Raw genomic sequence first — 12685 nt, forward strand, 5'->3', positions numbered from 1 at the left:
AGGGCTGAGTCCTGCCTGGTCCCCTCACCTACTGAATAAGCCTGCTTCACTCCTGGGTTCGACTCCTTCACATCTTCCCCCTCCATTTAGCCCACGACAAGTGATCTCCATCTTTCCAGTCCCGCTTCAGCTGCCTGGGCACAGGCTCTCGCCATCTCTTGCCTCGCCTCCCATGTGGGTGGCCCCTCAGACATGTGTTCCTGCCACCAGTCCTGCCCCATGTCTCACGTTGAACTCCAGAGGGGTCTTTCCAGGGCTCAGATTGCACGCTCTACCTCTGGCACTGCGGAAAGACCTCCAGGTTCCCATTTCCCAGGGACTGTAATGAAATGGAGCCGAGGCCCAGGGCTCCCCCTTCTTCCTCACACTGACAGCATGCGTTCACACAGAGAAGGCGTGAAGAACCCCCCGTCTTTTCCTCAAGTCCCCACGCACCCTCATGTTCCCAGTGAGCCCTCCGCATTTGCACAGAGGCAGTCAGGGGGTAAAGCAGAAGGCTGTGTGGCCGTGGCTCAGGCGCTTGGCCTCTCTGTGCCTCAGATTCCCCATATGTAAAATGGAGATGATAAGGAGAGGTTTGAGTTAATACATATGAAGCTCTCTGCAACATTGCCTGGCACACGGCAATGCTCAATATAAAGCTAGATCCACATCTGCAAAGGAAGATGAAATATAGTCTCTTTTGCTCTATTTCAAACTCACCGTGTCCAAAACCGACCTTGTCTCTTACCCAAACACACCCCATTGAACCCTTCTTGGTAAATGGCCCCAAACGCATGGGCCACCTGGGGACCATCTCCTTTGTTCCCCACCCCAACTGATCACTGACTCCTAAAGAGCTCCCAGTACCATCCCCACCCTTCCTCACCCAGTCTCCCCATCCCCAGCGTGGACCCACAGGTTGAGCATCTCCAGAAACCCTGTCACCCGCAGGTTTGCTCCAAGACAGAGTGTGTGACCACCCTGTGTGGTCCAGAACCAGGACAACAGCTTCCTCTCATTTCTGGAATGGTCCCTGACAGCTGGGAAGAGACCAGCCCACTGGACCCTGCTCCCAACTCACAGGGCCCAACTTTTCCAGCTGCCCAAGCTCAGCACCTGCTACCCCTCCAGTGACTCACCACTGCTCACAGACTAAGGTCCAGCTCTTACCCCGCCAGGCCTGAGCACCTGTTGTTCCCTAAGCCTGAAATGCTCTCACAGAGCGCCCCCGCCCAAGCTCCCTCTCCATCCCCCCCCCACCCCCAGCTCTTGCCTCTGGCTGCACCAGTCTCTCTCCCAGACAGCAAGACCTATGTCCTAGACACCGAGGCGACCCAAAGATTTTCTCTCACGAACTGCCCCCTCTGATGGGAAGGCCTCGGATGGATGAAGGATGCCGGCCCTGTCTGCCCTGGAGGTCCCCCTATCTCCGGGCTCCCAGATGGAAAGTGCAGGACTTTCTCCCCCAAGTGAGGACTGCACCAGGGCCCGATTTCGGGATGGGGGGAGCAGTGGGGAGGAGGGCAGTGGGGGAGAGGAACAGTTTTGAGCAGCTGCCCCAGGTGGTGAAGAACTGGGAGGCTTGATGGATGTTTTTAGATGTGGTCGTGGCGCCGCCTGCCGGTCGGAGGCCAAATTGCACCCCGTGTCGGGGCAGGCGGAGCTTCAGCCCCCGCGGCGCAATGGTCAGGCCTCCCTGAGCAGGCAGCACGCTACCCTCCCCACGCAGGTCATTCCTATCATCCGAGTAAGCTCACCCCCTCCCTTACAGGGCCTCCTTCACCAGGGCAGGCACCTTGCGTGCTGGGCCCAACGGCTGGCACAAAGTAGAGGCCCAATCGATATTTGATGGACAAAACAAGAACAAGGAGGTGCCGTGAGAGCCCAGGGTGAAGACGTCAGAGGTGTCAGGACAGGAGATGACAAGGGCCCAAGTGGGAGCTAAGGAGAGGCCAAACAGGTCATTGGAGGTGGGGAGACCAAGCTGTTGAGGCCTGGCCATGGCACTAGCTGCCCGAGGTCCCCTGGACTGTGGGCAGAGAAAGGAGAGCAGGCATGGTGGGACTGGACTGGGTGACCCAAAACCCTGGAGCAAAGAATGACCTAGAAGCGGCCATGGGGACAGAAGAGGAAGCTGCCCACCACCCTCCAGACTTGCCCTGGGCTCAGGGGCCCATGGGGGGGTGGGGGCAATATGAAGCAGGAAGGGGGTGGGAGGAAGCTAGGAGAAGGAAGCTACAGAGGGGCTTGTGTGCCTGGGAATGAGCGGGCGGGCATGCCCACCCCGGGATGTGCCCATTCCCACCTGGGCGCAGCTGTTCTTCTCAGTGGAAGCCAGGCCCCCGGGGTCCAACCCCAAACACTGCCACGGGCCTCACCTGTGCCCCACCCCCCACCCCGCCCGCCCACCGCCCAGCTCCCATCGAGACCCTGGCCAGCCCTGCTTGGGCCTCACTGCCTCCCTTTGGGTCCTAAATGTCAAGGAGAAGGGTCTCCTCCATCATGCTCTGCAGTGGGGGCTGGCAGGGAGCAGGGGCAGGAGTCAATGGGGAGGAAAGGGTGGCCAGCTTGCCCAGAACTCTGAGGGTGCTTCCTCTGCTCTGGTTAGCACCAGGAGAGGCTTGGGGTCCCGGAAGGCAGGACTCCGGAGCCCTGGTCCACCCAGAATGGGGTTGCCAGGGGCAGGGGCCACACAGACCAGAGGACTGACCACCAGTCTTCACACCGGAAGCCATCACCAACCCAGCGTGGATGGCGCATGGCAGCTCCCATCCCAGGAGCATCATGCCCTCCCCTCCCCTACCCTGGAGCGTGAGGACTCCAAAGCCACAGGGCAGGGCCGCTGTTGAGCCCCCGATGGCGCCCTCTCCTGGCTGAGAGCACCTTCTGACACTGCGGTACCTTCTGCACAAGAAGGTGCCCACTGGCAACGCTTTCTGTCGGGCCAGGGCCGTGGAAAGGTGGCGGAAGGAAGGGAGAGGTTGGAGGAGACAGCCCAGGGCTCTGGTCACTGGGCCTCCACTTGCCTGTGAGCCCGTCCCTGCAGCCCAGCCCCAGGGGACCGGAGACGGTGCTCCTCGGACCAGTTCAGCCTCCCGCCACCCCCCTCGGCTGGCAGCCCACAAGGCCTGAGGTGCCTCCATTTTCTCCCAAGGAGCCAGAGCCACATGCAGGCTGACCTCTAGGCTGGCAGAGCTGGCCGGCCAGGCCGCCTCCTGCTGGCACTTGGGGGGACAGGGAACAGCTGGGAGCTTGCCTGCCATGATGGGAGGGAACAGACGTTCAGGTGGCAGTGGGTGAGGTCTCATGGTGGGGTCCTGTGGGCAGTGGGCCTGCCTCCTTGGTTTCCTTCCCACAGGTGACATCCATCCCCTCCACACTCATCCCCCATCCCCGTCCCTCACCCCTCCCTCCAGCTCACCATGGGCCCATTGCTCTGTCTGTCTTTATTGATTTGAGGAAAACTAGAGGGGGGCCGGAGGACCATGACACAAAGCGAGACCACCACAGTCAGCAAAGCACAGAACGGCGTGCAGGAAGAGCTGCCCCTGGAAGCCTCTTTGGCTCCTAGAGGGGGTGTGGTGGTGACAGTGGAGAGGAGTCCCTGTGGACACACCCCGCCAGCCCCTAGGCGGGGGCAGAGCCTGGGTGGCAGATGGGTGAGTCCCACTCCTGCCCCAGTGCCATGCACCACACCCACACATCTCCAACTTTCCAGCGAGGCCAGCCCCGGGTCCTGGGGGTGGGGAAAGAGGACTGAAAGGGTCCACCCACGGGAAGGGAATCCAGGAGTCAATGCACTCAGCCACAGCATCTGCCTGGGGGGAGAGGGACAGAGAAGCGCAGAGAAGGAGGTCGTCAGGAGAGGCCCCCAGCCTGCCCTGCAACCCCCGCTCCCGGTCAAGGCTCTCAGCAGCAGTACCCGCTGGGTCTCGGCACCAGGTGCTTCACGGATCTTCATGGTCCCCTCAGTCACCAGCCCCCACTGGCCTCTATTGTCTGCTTCTATGGGAACCCCAGCTCCTTTCCTCTGTCTACCCTTTCTGCCCTCAGCTCTCTGCTCTGTGGGGTCTGGCCCGCTTAGTTCATGGCCACACAGAGCCCACCCCCTTCTAAGGGCACTCAGGAGTCAGCTCCCAGTGGGTGCAGGGCCCACACTCACATACCTGGGCATCACCACTTGGGGGGCTGGCCGGACTGGAGGCCAGGGTGGCTGTGGCGGGCCATCCTCCTCTCCGAGGCCTCCTCACCCTCTGGGCTCTGCCCCAGCTTGCGGATGTGGCGCAGGAAGGAGGTGGCATTGAACGCTCGCTGTGGGGAGAGAGGGTTGTCGGGCCATGCCCCGGCCATGGCCCCCAGACTTTGAGGACCAAAGAGGCCACTGGCAGCCCAGGCCATCCCTCTGAGGGGCGGTGGGGGGCGGCGCAGCCTCAAGCCAGGTCCACAGGCCCCTCCCCACACTGACCTTCCAGTGGGTCCGGGCAAAATTCTTCTGGATCTGCTCACTGACTGAGCCCAGGATGTCCTTGTCAAAGGCCGCATCCCCAGAGATCCTAGGGGGAGGCCAAGGATCACTGGTGGGGGAGTCTCTGAGGGTGTGGTCCCTCTGGTCCCAGGACAGGTTGGCACGGGTCCCACTCACCAAAGATGCTGTAAAGCCTGCTGGCAGGTGAACCTCTTCTGGGGGTCTCGCTCCAGAAGGTGCCGGATGAAGTCTTTGGCTGGAGTGGGGATGCCAGGTCAGCCCACCGCATCCCCACTCCCCTCATCACTCCCCCCTCCCTGAGCTCGGAGCCGGCTTCAAGTTCACCTGATTCCGAGATGTCATCCCAAAAGGGAGAGTCAAACTCGTAGCTGGCCCTCAGGATCTGGCTGAAGAGTTCAGGATCGCTCTCGTCGTAGAAAGGGGGGTACCCACACAGCCTGGCACCCACACATGAATCACCCAGCTGCCCAGCCCTCCCCAACCCAGCAGAAGGCAGGCAAGCAGAAGAGGAGCCTTCCCAGGGGTCACTCACAAGATGTAGGAGATGACACCCAGGGCCCACACATCCACAGCCTTCCCGTAGGGTTTCTGCTCCAAGAGCTCCGGGGCTGGGGGCCAGAGACAGACGGACACACACCCGCACGCACACGCACCACGCCTTCAGTGCTGCTGGGCTCGGCCTGGTTAACCCCAGGAATGACCCACCACCTACCCTGCCCCCGGTACACGGCTCCCGCGGTGTCCCCCAGCCCCCCCCCCCCGCCAGCCCCCAGCGAGCCTCGGGGTGGCCCCCCTCACTGACCCACGTATCCCGGGGTCCCACAGGCCGTGCCTAGCATGTTGCCAGCCTGGATTTTGGAGAGGCCAAAGTCGGAGACCATGATTTTGGAGTCCTCAAAGGGCGTGGCATAGAGGAGGTTTTCAGGCTATGACACACGGGCACCAGAAAAAGTGCCAGGTCAGCCCCGGCACGGCCCCTGGTGCTGGGCACCCTCCAGTCCCCCAGACCCTTGGTGCACAGGGATGCCGGGCGAGGCGCAGGCGGGCAGGCAGGCGGGCAGGCACCTTGAGGTCTCGGTGCACGATGCCCAAGCTGTGCAGGTAGGAGACAGCACCGAGGACCTGGCCCACTAGGTGGCTGGCATCCTTCTCTGTGTAGGAGCCACGCTCCATGATGCGGTCGAACAGCTCGCCCCCTGTCACCCTGGGGGGAGTGGGGGGCTCAGCTAATTCAGCCCCATCAGCCCCGCACTCACCACCCAGCCCCGGCCACCCCAGCCTGCCCTGCCCTCCTCACAGCTCCATGGCCAGGTAGAGGTGGGAAGGGCTCTCATGGACATCCTCCAGAGCCACGATGTTGGGGTGGCTGACCCTGCAATGGCAAGAAAAAGGCCCTCATGGGCCACCACAGCCCCCTCTGGGCCTCTCAGGGTCTAGGAGGGCTTCGTCCTGCCCCCCACCCCCCCCCCCACCGGGGAAGCCTTCCTCTTCTCTTCCTCCCTCCTCTGCCCCCCGTCCCTACCGCAGGCCACCCGGGCCAGGTCCAGGTCCAGCAAGGCAGAGCCCCAGGCCAGGAGTTCCTGGGGCCGCAGAAAAGGCAGGGCGCTCTCCCCCGGGGCGCTCCTCCACTGCGGGCAGCCTGGCCAGGGGCTGGCACGCACCTGCGGAGCACTGCGATCTCGTTCTCCACCAGGGCCTCCTTGCCTCGAAGGGCCTTCTTGGGGATGCACTTGAGGGCGACAAGGTGTGAGGAGCCCCGCTCCTGGGCCAGCACCACCTCAGAGAAGGCGCCCCTGAGGCAGAGACGGGGAGGCGGGGAGGGGGAAAGGCAAAGGGGAGGAAAGGAGGGGGAGGGGTGGGGAAGCAGAAGATGGGGAGGTCCTCCTGGTCCCGTGGCCCCCCGCCCCCCCCACACTCACTCATTCACCGACATACGCACACACAGCACATTCATTGACACACATTCGCCGACACACACACACACACACTCACGAGCCGAGCTTCTCCCGGATCTCGTAGACGCTGCTGATGTCTTCCGTCTGTTTCTTGAGCAGCAGCATGTCTGTGGGGGTCGGGGAGAGATGGAGGGGGGCCCCCTGGGCGAAGCCACCCTCAGTGGCAGCCCTGCTGAGAAACACAGAAACCAGCCCCAGCCCGGACCCATCTCTCCCCTCCCCCACCGCCCAGGTTCGCACTCCCAGGTGGGCGACTCGGAGCGAGGCCACCGCATACACTCCTCCCCGCCCAGACACGAGGCAGCGATCTGGTGCCCCCCACCCTGGCACCCCGACGGCGATCAGCACCCAGACACCCCCTCTCTGCCTCCACACAACCGAGTCAGCCGCGATCGGCCGCCTTCCAGAAGGCTCCGTGCACCCCCACCCCGTCCCCTCCGGGCCCACCCCCAGCCACAGCGCCCACAGACGCCCCCCCCCACGCCCCCGGTCCTAGACCTGCCACCCACGGCCCAGCGCTCACAGGCACGCGCCACTCAGGCCACCAACCCTCCCGAGATGCACCTGCGACCCCCGCGCCCAGCCGCCTGCCACGGCCACGGCCACCCACGCGGCCGCCCGAGTGCAGCCCGGCCCCGGGAACCTCCGGGCGGGAGGGACTCGGCAGCCTCGGCCTCCCACGTCCCGAGGTGCGTGGGCCGCGCCGGGCTTGACAGGTGTGCGCGGGGGCGCGCGGGGGCTGCGGCGGCCGTGGCCCGGAATCCCACGCGCCCCCGCCCGCGCGCGCCCGCGCCCGCGCCCGGGAGCGCCGGGTGCGGACCTGGAGCCGAAACCGCAGCGTCGCCTCGCGCAGTGGCCGCCGCGCCGAGCCCCCCGCCCGCGCCCCGCCGGACCCGCCCCCTCCGCGCGCGCCCCCGCCGGCCGCTGGCGAGCGAGCGTGCGGTGGCCTAGCGCTGCTGCCTCGGCGCTGCAGGGCGCCTTGTAAGGCAATTGGCCGGTGCTGGCCGCCACCGCCTCCCTCCTCGGTCATTCATGCCAGTTCCCGCCGTCTCCAGGCCCTAGGCGGCCTGACTGGGCCGGCCCCCGGGCCTTTGCACCACCGGTGTTCTCCATCCGGAAGTCTCCCCACCCACATGTTGACATGGCTCTCTGCGTGCCTTCAAATCTCTTCCCTAGCCCCAGCCCTGCCACCACCACTTCTGTCACCCTGGCCTGAGCACCACCCCCCATTGGCACTCAAATGGAGGAGAGCAACAGCCTCCCCGCTGGCCCCCTTCTGCCCCCTAACCCCACCCTTCACCCCTCCTACCCACGGTCTTTTCCCCACTGAGCAGCCAGAGCATTTCCTATATTGAGATCATTTCACCCAGCCTCCAGACCCTCCCACAGCTCTCCATGTCACCAGGAGTCGAAGCACAAGTCCTTACAGTGGCCTAAGGGCTCTGCGTGATTGGTCCTCCTTCCCTATCATTGCCCTGGCCACTTTTCACCCACTTTCCCCCTTGCTCAACTAGCTCTAACGAACTCTAACCACGCTGGCTTCCTAACTGGCCGTCAAACACACCACACATACACCTGCCCCAGGGCCTTTGCACTCACTGCCTCCCTGCCTGGAATGCTCTTCACTCAGATATCTGCTTGGCTTGCTCCCTCAATCAAATCTCAGCTCAAATTTCACCTCTCAAACAGGCCTGCCCTGCCGGCCCAGCCCAGTCTCTAGTACATCACCCTGCCTGCCCTGTCTTCAGAAGATCCATCATTGCAATATCACCTTCTCTGTCTTGTCTTCCTCATCAATGCATCCACTCCCAGAAAGTGTCTCTGCTGAGGAAATGAGTGGCAGGTGACTGAATTCAATCCTTTATCCCAACAGTGAGTGGATTCTTCCCATCCAGTTCCATCTCAGTCCTGGCACTCCTCCTAGGGGGTCTGGGCCCCGCCAGGGAGGGGGGAACAGGTGTCCTGGCTGCTGACAGGAGCACATCCATACAGGCCAGAGCTGCAGAGGCTTCATGGAGTTACAGGGCCCAGGGATGGCCTGCGGAAGCTATCTCTGCAGGGGTCTGTAGGCCCTGGCATGACGCAAAGTCTTTTAAGAGGGTCCACAGGGCAGACAGAGGTTTTTCAAAATCATCTTTCCAGAACTCAGCTGCCACATGTCTCTGTCCAAAACGTGGTAAGTCTGCAAGGGCCCCTCCAGTTCCTGTTCCCACCCCCCTTTCCCAATCGTCCCCCCAGTTCACTCAAGAAGCTTCCAGGGGCCCCAGCACTCGGCAGCTTGCTCGTCTCTGTGCACAGGGTTTCCTAGGACCGGACCCAACGGTGAGCCCCACCTCACGTTGACCGGAAGGCCTCTTTTGTTCGCGGACATCTGGACTAGCTGGCACAAACAGGAGCCCCGTCTTACTTGCTTGCCTAATAATTATGCATCAACATGTCTAACCCACTGCCACAGTGCATGTATCGTCCGAGCCCTGTGGTCGCAGGTGATAATAAGAAACGTCACTTAAATACGTCTGTGCTTCAGAGAAGTGCAGGGTCCGAGTAATGAAAGCCTGCCCACCTGGAGAAAGACGGCACCAGGAGACGTCTCGGAGGGGCGGCGGGCGGCAGACGACAGGCGGAGGCAGGAAGAAAAGGACTCACCTCCAAAGGGAACGTGGAAAGAAGAGCCAGCATCAGAGTTTGAGAGGGACACGGGCGTCGGGTCACCAGGCGATTTTGAGGCCACTGGCCTCAAGTGAAAGGTGGTATCACAGTTGTTGGGCTTGTAAGCAGTGGGTAGTGGTACGCCAGAAATTACACCCTTCGCAACTGTTTAAACATCTGCTGAAATACTGTGGATGTCGACTTCGAAATGCCCTTGTGTGTGTTGAGTGGTTGGAATAAAGAGCTTTTCAAAATCCTTTCAGGGGACCCCTTATAGAAAAATTAACTCAAAGTTGACCATAGGCCTAAATGTAAAATACCAAACTTTTAGAAGAAGACAGAAGAGAAAAATCTGTCTTAGCTTGCGCGTGGTGATGAGTTTTTAGATATAATATGGAAAGCATGGCCCATGAAAGAAAATATGAGAAACTGGACTGTATCAGCATTTTAAATGTTTGCTCTGCAAACAACGCTGTCAAAGAGAATGAGAAGACAAACCACAGGCTGGGGGGAAATCTTGGCAAAAGATATATCTGATAAAGGACTGGTATTCAAAATATACAAGGAACTCAGGAGCGCCTGGGTGGCTCAGTCGGTGAAGCATCTGCCTTCGGCTCAGGTTATGATCTCAGGGTCCTGGGATGGAGCCCCATGTCTTTCAGGCTCTGTGCTCGGTGGGTAGTCTGCTTGAGATTCTCTCTCTCCCTCTCCTTGTGCCCCTCCTCTCTCTCTCTCAAATAAATAAATAAATAAACCTTAAAAAAAAAACAAAAACCCTATGGCCCATCCAGACAATGGAAGCGCTGTGAAGTCATGAAGAAATGGATGACTTTTATTTATTTATTTATTTATTTATTTATTTATTTATTTGAGAGAGAGAATGAGATAGAGAGGGCATGAGAGGGGTGAGGGTCAGAGGGAGAAGCAGACCCCCCGCTGAGCAGGGAGCCCGATGTGGGACTCGATCCTGGGACTCCAGGATCATGACCTGAGCCGAAGGCAGTCGCTTAACCAACTGAGCCACCCAGGCGCCCATGACTTTTTTTTTTTAAGATTTTTTATTTATTTATTTGAGAGAGAGAGACAGCGAGAGAGGGAACACAAGTAGGGGGAGTGGGAGAGGGAGAAGCAGGCTTCCCGCAGAGCAGGGAGCCCGATTTGGGGCTCGATCCCAGGACCCCGGGATCACGACCTGAGCCAAAGACAGACGCTTATCGGCTGAGCCACCCAGGTGCCCCTGGATGACTCTTGAATACATACTGCAAACTGCTGAGTGAAAGAAGTCAGTCTGAAAACAGCTACACACTGCGTGATCCCCTTTATATGACATTCCAGAAAAAGCAAAGCTATAGAGAGAGTAAACAGATCAGTGGTTGCCCAGGGTTTGAGAGCGGGGGTGATGTTTGACTAGGGGAAGCCCAGGAGATGTTTAGGGCCGTGAAGCTCCTCTGTGCGGTGCTCTGATGGCGGAGACCCTGGATAAGTCATGACCCAGAGAAGTGTACAGAAGAAAGAGCAGAGCTTAACATCTGCAAATTTCAAAATAATCCTTTAGGAAATGAGGGGATCTCAGGAAGGAGTGCAGACTATGACAAAAGAATCTAGGTGTATTACAAATGCACGAAAGCACTTCACTGAAGGGGACGGGGGAAAGGGGCTGGGGTAAGTCACTCGGAAATGAGTGGGGTCTGAAAGACCAAAGGCAAAGGGAGCACTGCGCTCCAGTTGACAACTTTGTTCCCCACAAGGGTAAGAGTTAACAATTCTGAAACCACTCTACATGCACACTGGAATTAAACAATTAAGTAAATGGAAGGCAGATGCTGGGAGCCAGCTTTCTCACTGTTTGAGTGGGATGATATAGACAAGCAAGGGGAGGTGCTAGAATAATCCATGTGGTAATGGATCATAGTTGGAGACATCAGTTTGAACTGATGTTTACCTTAATATACAGATGCATATGTATATACAAAATGTATATATAGAACGTATAATAGAGATGCACATACTGTATCTATCTCTATGTATCAATCTGTTATAAATTACATTTAGGTATAAGATAGAGATATGTTTATAGGTATGTGTTAGTGTACACATCCATTTCCTTGCTCTGCCAGTGAAGAGAGCCTAGAAGCAGTAACACCCCAGTAACAGTGAGCACACTAGGGCCAAGACCATGGTTTCTAATAGCTTTCTCCTATAAAGGGCTCCTTGGAGAAATGGCTCAGTCTAGGGCTGGGACAGGAAATACACAGGATGAGCCTGGAGCAATTTATAATGCTGGAAGGTAAGGAAGGGAAGTGTGCTCCTTGTGCTCTCTCTCACGCTCTCTCTCTCTCTCTTCCTCTCTCTTGCTCACACACACACAGAGTGATGGGGCTATGACAAAGGAACACAGGAGCCAACTGAAAGAGCACCCAGTCGTCAAAGCTGGGACAATATGAGTAACATAATAAATAAAGTAGTACTGGGTTGTCGTCCAAAGTATAAAATAAATATCCACTATTATAAATAAATGATCAAATAAATAAATGGGGTGGGGGGAGAGACAAACTCTGTGCAGAAAATTCTAAATAATTGACTCTTCAAGTGTGTGCCGCACAGAGTGACTTCCTTCTAAAAAGGATGGATTGGAAAGGCAGAGACTCAATTTAAAGTGGAGACATGCCAAGAACGAGCGTGACCCCAGCCAGGTGACCGAGGTCGATGTGGACAGTGGTGAGTCATGTTGAGAGCATGGAGCCTTGCTAGGATGTGACAGGAAAGGACATCAGGGGTAAGCCGAGGAAACCTGAGTTAAGACTATGGACTTTGGTTAATCACAATGTGCAATACTGGTTGATTATTGTAACAGAGTGTGTGGTCAGGGCGCCGGGGTGCGGGAGCACCTGGCTCAGGAGTCCCAGAGAAACGAGTGGCAGTGAAACAGGAAAGGAGCTTATTTCAGGGAGGCCAACGCCAGGAAGAGAGCAGACTAGCATCTCAAAGACTGTTTCCAAAATGCCAAAAATACTTCCAGGTTTATACAAGAAAAACGTGGGACAAAGGTGAGTGGGTACTGCTGGTGGGTGGTGAGGGTCAAATGGATCATATCCTTGGATGAAATTCTGAGCGGGGCCTTGCTGGCTCGGGGCTGTCCCTCTGCTGGAGAGGGGAGTTTCGGTTCCCATCTGGGGATGCTTTGCCCTCAAGGTCTTCCGCCTGAGCCAAGAGACCGGCTGGAGAGAAGAACCCAACTGGCAAGTCTGAGGTCAGAATGGAAGCAGCTGAAGCCGTCTTTCACTCACGTAGGGTGTCAGTAAGACAGGAAGCTGGGTGTGCCTGTGGACAGGCGTGGAGGGTCACGTTGACCCTCCCTGGAGCTGGGGACCCTCCCAAGCCCCCAGTCCCCAGCCCTGGGAGTGGCCTCAAGCCACTCTCCCTTCCCCAGTTGTTGAAAGCTCAAAGCCCTTTAAGGTGGACTCTGGCCTTCCCTTTGTTCCCAGCTAATTTCAATTCCAAAGCTCCTTTGGACCCCACCCTATTTCCAGCCGCCGAGGTTCTCCCGGGATAACAAGGATAACGGGCCACCGCAGGGTGGGGTGTCCTCCCACCCATACACTCACTCAGCCGC

The 12685-nt window shown here is 58.6% G+C and overlaps 1 protein-coding gene across 2 annotated transcripts; it reads right to left on the reverse strand.

Moving 5' to 3' along the window:
• Positions 1-3422: 3422 nt before the first annotated feature.
• Positions 3423-7296, reverse strand: PNCK (pregnancy up-regulated nonubiquitous CaM kinase). Of its 2 annotated transcripts, none has more exons than XM_045871919.3 (12): positions 7244-7296; positions 6461-6530; positions 6130-6261; positions 5766-5840; positions 5534-5672; positions 5271-5394; positions 5001-5076; positions 4793-4905; positions 4625-4703; positions 4448-4535; positions 4149-4293; positions 3423-3800 (listed from the first exon to the last, which is right to left on the reverse strand). In XM_045871919.3, exons 2-11 carry the CDS (start codon positions 6526-6528, stop codon positions 4156-4158), a joined length of 1032 nt encoding a protein of 343 aa, XP_045727875.1. In that variant the 5' UTR covers positions 6529-6530; positions 7244-7296; the 3' UTR covers positions 3423-3800; positions 4149-4155. The 2 variants fall into 2 exon arrangements, with proteins under 2 accessions (XP_045727875.1, XP_045727827.1); XM_045871871.3 differs by lacking the exon at positions 7244-7296 and adding an exon at positions 6988-7230.
• Positions 7297-12685: the final 5389 nt, after the last annotated feature.

Source organism: Mirounga angustirostris, unplaced genomic scaffold (assembly GCF_029215605.1).
Source record: "Mirounga angustirostris isolate CCGP_5_RB_7025 unplaced genomic scaffold, mMirAng1.0.hap1 SCAF_11, whole genome shotgun sequence".
Classification (NCBI taxonomy): Eukaryota; Metazoa; Chordata; class Mammalia; order Carnivora; family Phocidae; genus Mirounga; species Mirounga angustirostris.